This window comes from Pararge aegeria, chromosome 16, assembly GCF_905163445.1.
Source record: "Pararge aegeria chromosome 16, ilParAegt1.1, whole genome shotgun sequence".
Lineage (NCBI taxonomy): Eukaryota > Metazoa > Arthropoda > Insecta > Lepidoptera > Nymphalidae > Pararge > Pararge aegeria.
In genome coordinates, this window is record NC_053195.1 from 11,087,181 (window position 1) to 11,095,741 (window position 8,561).

The window sequence follows — 8,561 nt, forward strand, 5'->3', positions numbered from 1 at the left end:
TAGACGTAATAAGTGCGTGTTAACATGCCAGGTGAAGCTAAGCACCTGATATAAAAGTTGTTTATCCCATCCATTTACTGTCTTAACACAACTTTGCTTGCCTACCGCGCTTGACTGACATTTGATGCTTCTACTACCATTATCAATATTTTACCTATGCATTTAAAACTCTGATAAGTATTTCAACGCGGGCGGTCGCCGCGCCGCCGTGGCGGTAAGTTATAGCCACTTATTATCTCCTTGTTATCTGCGTGTATTATTGACTTGCCGCTTGCGATAAATAAATAAGATTTTAATCGCTATAATTTGAAAGATATAATATAGTGAAATGTTGAATGAAAGAAGAATTTTATATTGAAGAATATATAGCTCAAAGACCTCGCCGTGATGATATCGCCGTGTGGAGATTACCTCTATTGGGTAATAATAAATTTTAGGGCATGGCGGACCTATTGGCGAAATATACTCAATCGTGAGGTGCAGCCCAACGTCATATAAAAAAATAGACATTTAAGAAATTGTACTTTTATTGTACAATTTATGAACATACAAAAAATTACACAAACAATTAAGGAATGGTAATTTACATTTTCAGCCAGATTTTTTACACAAATCCTAACATATAGCTTGAATTTTACAATATAAAGGCTTTATAAACATAAAATAATTTCTTATCTACATTGCTATTAGCTGTATACTATTAGAATGAAAGCATTTTCCACATTTTTTCCGAAAAAAGGTATTGATTGAACTTTAAATGACAAGATATCCAGACATTTCAGGGTCTTACAATTTTACAACTGAAAAAGTGAGTCTTACAGGAGCCCAGTTTCTTAGGAGCAGTTCCTGAACCCTGAAATGTTTAAATCTTACAGTGATTTTTCTAGTGCATTTGACAAGAGCACAGACTATAAAGAAAAAGTGTCATAAAGGATGTAATTTTCTTGGGACATGTTTTGTTAAACTGCAGTAAGTATACTATCCAAATACGTATTTTGTGGTTACATATATAAATCTTCTGGAAGTGTAATGTTGTTATTTATTCCTTCTTCTTTCTGGGACGCATGCAGCATACTGCACTAGTATCCAGCATATTATAATTGGCATCTCCCTTCACACGAGATTCAGTGAACTTGGCATGAGTTTCTGGTGCTAAGGCATATGCTTTAACAGCGGGCACATTTTTCATTGCCTCCATATAAGTTACCTGTAAGTTAAGCCATTTATTGGTTAAGTAATAATAATTGTTATTGATCTCAGCTTTTTGATGCCAAGTTAATGAATTGAAGTGAAGAATTTGTCTTGATTGTAGACATTGTGTTGATGTACATAGTAAAGTGGTCACTAAGATGAAAATCTATAAATTGCAAGGATAAGCAGTGGAATTAGCTTGTTTTAGTTTAATTAAGCAATGTCTTGCATACAAGACACTTTTAGGCCAATTTTAAATTCATCAATTCTTTATTCAAAATTGAGGGTATTATTAAACATCGATTGTAATTGATACTCAAAAATCACTTTATATTTTTAGAGATTTGCAACAAGTTCATATACAGATAGTAAAGATATTGTATCAGATAAAACTTGCCGGTGTATTATATTAATAATAATAGTTATCAAATAAAAATAAAAATCAATAACTTACCAGGAGCTCGTACTTTGATTTGTCAATTGCAAACTCCGCTTTGCCAAGCAGCGGCAGGGCTTCAAAGCGCTCCAAGAAAGGCCACAGTGTGTAATCAATAAGGCCGGGTTCATCGCCATGTAGGAACTTGGTACCACGAGTTTCAAGTTCTTTTTGCAGTAATTCTAAGCCCTTCTGGTAGTTTTCTAGTGTACTTGGTTCAACAGCTTGAGGGTTAAATGCAGCAGTGTAGTACGCAGATTGAGCCTAAAAGTCAAGATTTTATATTAACTGTCAATTACAAAAAATCCAAGATTAAATTCAGTGCAATGTTTTTTCCAACTTTCCTAGTTGAAAAAGTGACATTATGTCTGTACCTATCAATTCAATTATACTTAATTCAATATCAGTGCAACACAAATTAATGCCACTTTTATACCTATTGAAACTAAAAATTCTCAACATGTACCTAATTGCAGAAAATTTGTTTATTAATCCTACACCAAAGTACACTACAGATATGAATGGTTAATTGTTGACAATAATCCTTTTTTGTTAAAACTTCAATTCTTAACATATAAAAAAGCTACAAGCTCAGAGAAAATATAAATTCACAGATTTTATTGATTTTAATCATAAAGATTACATTAATAATTCAATTTTTCTTAATAAAATTTTTAACATTATGGATCTAAGTGATAAGGGTATAAGATGTGCCATAAAACATCATGAACATCATGAGTCTACACCAAGTGCTGTGAGGAGGGGCAAGCAAGAAGTGTGGCTCTTCTTGCTTGCCCCACCTCACTTAGAAACTTTAAATTTGGGAAAGAATTATATTTATAATATTTTAATGCAAAATAAATATCTGAATTGTAGACATACACTTGCAAACTGCTCCACAAGTAATTTATCCTGGGCCCTTCTTAGAGGGTCAGAGGCCTGAAGAGGCACCTCAGGATACTTCTCATCAAGATAGACATTGATGATATTGCTGTCAAATATACCCTTTCCTTGTTCATACTCCAATGCTGGGACGGTACCTAGAAAAAGATTAATGGATTGAAAATAGAAGTCTGTGTAGATCATGATGATCTACACTCAAACAATTAAAATAATGATTGAGATTTTTTTCTAGAATATTGAGTTGTTAAGTTATAATATAAAATTAATATTCTCATATTTAATTTTTTTTAGCCTGCCTATGCCTATAAAAGTCTATTGAAAATTACATCTTTTATTTGGACATACCAAGAAATAGGCTTATTTTATTTTCAGCCTGAATTGATTTTAATAGTAACACAAACTAGAAGAAATAATGCCAACAAGCTGCTTTAACCGCTTAAGCATGTAAAAAAGTAGAAAGATTTCAAGGTAAAAAGTAAAGATTACCTTTCGGACTAAAGTTAAAAATCCATTCTGGCTTGTGATCCAAATTTATAAAAACTAAGTCATACTCCAGTTTTTTTGCGTTAAAAACGAGAACACTCCTTTCAGCGTAGGGGCAGAATCTCATCGCAAACAGTCTCAATTTACCGGTGTTCGCTGGCAAAACATCTCCTGTAAAATAATTTAGTTTAGGCCCTCGAATTTATTTACAAAGCCTCAAAGTCAGGTCTGGGTATTTCGAAGAGAGAATTTACCAGTTTGTAAATGTTTCTCGGACATTTTTAAGGCTAGGCTTTAATTAATGGATAATCTGATTTTACGGAACCACCACAACCCAATCGCTAAATTCACTAAATGACAAATGATAACAAAAGAGCCTGCAGGCTGGAAATCATAGATTATACACTATACTAGAAATGACATTCTTTTTTTTTAACTATATTTTTTTCCAATAGGGAAAAGGCAAAAGTATATCATCATAGAGCCATGTCTTCAGAAGATAACATAAAAATTCATTGAATTGTTATTATACTCGCTCTTTTAAGGTTTGGTGTATTCATCTTAAATTGATACGTAAACTGATTGGCAATGCATGTCACATCATCGTACGGCTCTGCACTGCCACCCTGCGCGCCGCTTTACCTAGCACGTTTTAGCGAAAAATGATCGTCGATAACTTTCAAACTACATGCCCTTATTACTTCATGTAAAAGACTAGGTTTTTGTATACTTTCAATAGAAAGAAAAAACCATTGCTGACTGAACTTATAGATATTCCACTCCACTAGACAGCTAGAGTTCTCCTTTAACACTTGGATTTCTAATATAGATCTTTGTAATAATATTAATTATATAAAAACACGAGACGCAACGAGAGATTAGAACATCTTAAAAATGAAAAAAAATACTAAAAATTATTTACAGATGGATCCAAAAATTCTGATTATAATTGGGGCTGCAATTTTCGATGAACAATTGGGACACGGATTTAAATTACAAATGTAATCTAACGGATTTAAATTAAAAATGTATCCATCATGTATTTAGAACTTTTTGCAATAGCTGAGGCGTTATCATATGCAGAAACATTAAACAATAATAAGATTATTATATTCACTCAAAAACCTCTCTTCAACATTTGTCTCCGTATAACTCAACATTTCTAGGAACACCGATTGCCTACAAATCTGAAGCTTAATCAATTATCTTGCAATGGATCCCAACACATGTGGGAATTACAAAAAAGCTTATCTACTAACAAGAAAAGTCTGAACACGTTGAATTAGTGTGTTTGTACGTCCATTCTATACTGACAACATTTATTTTGTCAAAAAGCTGTGCTATGAAAGGAAGAAGTATTTTGATAAAATATCAAAAGAGAAGGGCATATGGTATTCAACCACAACCTTCCACACAGTCGTGGATTAACAATAGCTCCTTTAAAAGACCGGACATAGCACTTTTGAATAAATTTGCTTTCATGATGAAGTCGCGGCAACAGCTAGTATCATATAATCTATACTTATAAAATAAATGCCATTAATATTTCTTTCAGACCGAAAGAACAAGGATTCAGAATCGGAAGACATATCGGAGGCCTTGAAGCATCTAACGGAAACTTGTGTTAATTTGCAAGCACAGGTAAAGTAAATGACATACAAACTGTTTATAAGCCAGGTGCACACAATGCAACCATTTTGTACGGAACGATAAAGTAGTGAAAATTTCATTAAATAACTTGAATCAATTTGTGCTAGTAAGTAAGGGTCTCATACAGAAGCGGATTAATTTGCTAGTTATACCCATAACTCTAATTGGGTGGTAAATAGGCAAGGCTGTAACCTCCCACCCAATTAGATCAGAGAAAGTTCTGTTAACGATTCCTATTTCTGAAATTAGTCTAGTGGGAAACTGAGGTGGCTAGTTACCACCTTAACGACCAATACGATGTCTCATAGAAAGCGATTACAGTTAGCAGCCGTTTAATATAACTGCCATAGTCATAGTCAAAGTCAATTTATTCAAGTAGTTCAAGTACCTATGGGCCAGGTGGCACTTTTGATGCGTACATAAGAATTACACGGTAGTGAGATGATGGCGATAACCACATTCGAAAACTTAAAACTAAAGCTACGAGGGTTCCAAACGCGTCCTGGTCTAAGAAGAAGCCCACAACAAACTTAGCCAGGTGTTTTTTTTTGTTATCACCACCTCACAATGTCATTTAAAATGATTAGAAGAGCAACCTACATAACCATACATACACAGGTTATCCTGCTACCATCTAATATTCATCAGTCATCTCAGTGCCCGTTACACAAGTTCTTCTTCAAGTTACTCTTACTTTGGGACTAGATAGCGATGTGTGCGTTGTCGTAGTATATAAAGTATATTAGACTGCATTATCATTTAGCATTAGTTGAGATTGCAGTCAGGGACTGACTTGTAAAGAAATAAAAAAAATCGATGTTCTGTAAAGTCGGTTTACTGACGATAGTTGAACGTGACAACGCCATAAGAAAATACTGATGGAATGGTTGCATTTTTTAATAGACCCAATCGTATTGTATGTAATGTGGTCGAGGATGCTGTCATATTGTAATAGAATGTGCCCGAAACGAAGATTACCGAAGACAGCACTTTAATAAGCTAATTCTAAGCTCAGTTAGATATTTTAACTGTGTGCTGTCCAACCCATATTTAAGAAAACTGTTGCGATTTGTTAGGATTGGTATCAAGAAGAGACAATAATTATACCTCTCTCGATGACAGTCCTAGCTACTGCTTACTGTATGTAATTATACGTAACGTAACATTACAGAGGCATATTCGCCCAGCGAATCATCTCTTAAAATAAAGATAAAAAAAATGGCTGATGAATATTTTTATCTCATAAATACTTATAATATACACATAAACAACTAGACACTGAGAAACATTCATGTCAATCGACAAACATATTCCAGTTGTGGGAATCGAACCCACGGCCTTGAAATCAGAAAGCAGGGTGCCAATTGGCCGTCAACATTGATGACAAAGCCACTCATTTGAAATGAAATACATCCAGTTTGTTATCAAATTTATATTTATTTTTTTCACTACTTTTATTCTGACACAACCTATTGTTTTATGTGCCAATACATTATATTCATTTCATCATAGATTTATTTTTATATCATCACATATAACATGTAAAGGTCTAACAACATAATAATCAGGTAAGTCTAAGAAGTTTCAAATAGTCATGAGATTCACAGAATGCGTGTAACTTGCAAGCATTTTAAGTACAGAAATATTTATTATTCCTTCATAACGAGATATATCACCTCACTGATTTCATATCATAAATACAGCACCTAATTTATAATAAACATATTAAAATAAAACTCAATAGATATGATTTATAACAATAATAACATTGACAAGGTAATTCGAATACAACACAGAACTTTCAAATAAATACACAGTTTCACAGGTACTTTATATCAAACCGTAACGTTTCAAAATTATTATTAAAATTTTTAATACTAGTATTATACTGCCAAATAATTATAATAACTAATGTAATAAATATAACAAATTATAGGAAACAAGGTTAGCACCAAATATCTTAAATTATTGCAAATCGACGATAACCAAAGATTATTACCATTTCGTCTATTGCGAATTAGGTTAGTACATTACCATACTATTCGCCAGGGACCGCGATTTGTCATTAGTAATGTCTGAAGCAAAACATTAGCTGCCGTTATCATAAACTAGGTGTGACACAGATTATACACATATAGATACATACTATAGTGGCTTGCGTTGGAAAAAAAGCCTTGCCGGCTCAATTATTGTATTTATAATCCGTATTGCTGTGGAATTTTCTGTTTTGAATAAACAAACTGTCTAGTGTAACTAGACCCACCCTGGTTAAAAACCCCGCTCTCGTCAGTGTGTGAAAAACAAGATAAAGTCACGGTAAAGTAGGAACGAGGATTTGTTGTATCTTTTTTGTCATGCACGAGTTGCTTGTCTTCTCTTACAAAACTGTCTCGCTCTTCAGAAAATAATTGAACCATTCCAGCTATACATTAAATTTAGAACCACAAATTCCATCATAAAACTATACATAATATACAAAAAAAAAACTCATGATTATTTTACTTTAAAAAGTTAGTCTTACAAATAACGGTTAGTTAATAAATAAGAAAGTAATTAATTAAGTACATAAACGTTGTATAGATTCCCTTGGTTAGTGCACGATAATTGGAAAGGTCTATTTATCATGCAAACTTATAGGTAATGTAAAACAAACGAATTTTAATATAATATTATGTTTAATGAATGAAGATGTTATGTTATTATCGGGCCCTAAGTGAAATAAATTTATTATGTTTAATCTATCTTTTCATTACTTTATAGCCAAATTGGTCTATTTCATTTATTAATTTAACGTTAACACGATAGTTTGTTTCCTATTTATAAACAGCTATATTAGGTGTCTATTAAAAAAAAAAAAAATTTTTTATATTTTAATAATTTTTATTAGTGTTTTTACTTACACTTGGAGGAATTATCAATTTTATAAATTTAAAATGCTTATAAAAATTTTCGGATCCAACAGGATTTGAACCTGCGACTCGGCAATCGCGGGCAATTGCCCGAGAGTAGCAGGTTCAAATCCTGTTGGTTCCGAAAATTTTTATATCCATTTCAAATTTATAAAATATATTTTTTTATTTAAAAGGATACAGAAAAATTAACTAGAATGGTAAAAAACTCTATAATGACTCTACAATGGACTTACGGAACATTCAGTGTCAGATTATAATATTAAATATTTTATAAAACTCATCAGTAAAATATCATGTCATAAGTTAAAAAAAATGTTTCTTATAACGAAATAAATACTCATAGTGGTGTAAAAATATTCATTTAGTAATAAAATATAATATAGCATTTAGTGATAAAGTTATGCAATTTAAAACTATTTCGTTTTTACATTAAAATCTTGAATCTCTCTAACATTAACATTTCTATTATTGGCTAATTTGTATTGCTTTAAAAAATAAATCGAGCACTTTCAACTTAACTCTAGGAACAAATTTGAATAGAATTTGCTGTTAATTCTTTAAACAACGGGAAATACTTTTAAATGATTAAAATTACGTTACTTTATGCTACTTTGATGGTTACTTTTGTTTGTAAGAAAACGTAATTGATTGACTACAGAGGCAAAAAAATTAAAGAGTTGAGTTTTTTATACATCAAAAGTACTATAACACTTCATAAGTTCACAACAGCTCGCACGGTCTCACTTAGGCTTTTGTGACTTAATTCAGTCCAGATCAAGCGTACTGTACCTTCTATATAATAGATAACATAATGTTATTAATTGTTTTTTTTTACTATTACGATGCAAATTCAAGAAGTTTAAATCACCAAGGAGATTCAACCCATTATTTTCGCGCCATTTCTAAACGCATTTAAACAAAGTTTGAATTCCAATTTTTACTTATCTATGGCAGCACCCGCTTTAACATTGCGCGGTGATCTGGTG

General features: G+C 32.1%; 1 protein-coding gene across 1 annotated transcript; it reads right to left on the reverse strand.

The window, feature by feature from the left end:
- Nucleotides 1-732: 732 nt before the first annotated feature.
- On the reverse strand, nt 733-3,390 carry LOC120630592 (pyrimidodiazepine synthase-like). The gene is made up of 5 exons (XM_039899857.1): nt 3,268-3,390; nt 3,017-3,184; nt 2,510-2,667; nt 1,646-1,891; nt 733-1,207 (listed from the first exon to the last, which is right to left on the reverse strand). Exons 1-5 carry the CDS (start codon nt 3,290-3,292, stop codon nt 1,040-1,042), a joined length of 765 nt encoding a protein of 254 aa, XP_039755791.1. The 5' UTR covers nt 3,293-3,390; the 3' UTR covers nt 733-1,039.
- Nucleotides 3,391-8,561: the final 5,171 nt, after the last annotated feature.

What these genes read in the sequence shown, in the direction of transcription:
- LOC120630592 (XM_039899857.1), bottom strand. Translation starts at nt 3,292, where the DNA reads ATGTCCGAGAAACATTTACAAACTG. An exon ending in TTGTGGAGCAGTTTGCAAGT is followed by an intron (nt 1,892 to 2,509) that starts GTATGTCTACAA and finishes CTTGACTTTTAG; the next exon opens with GCTCAATCTGCGTACTACAC. An exon ending in AATCAAAGTACGAGCTCCTG is followed by an intron (nt 1,208 to 1,645) that starts GTAAGTTATTGA and finishes CTTAACTTACAG; the next exon opens with GTAACTTATATGGAGGCAAT.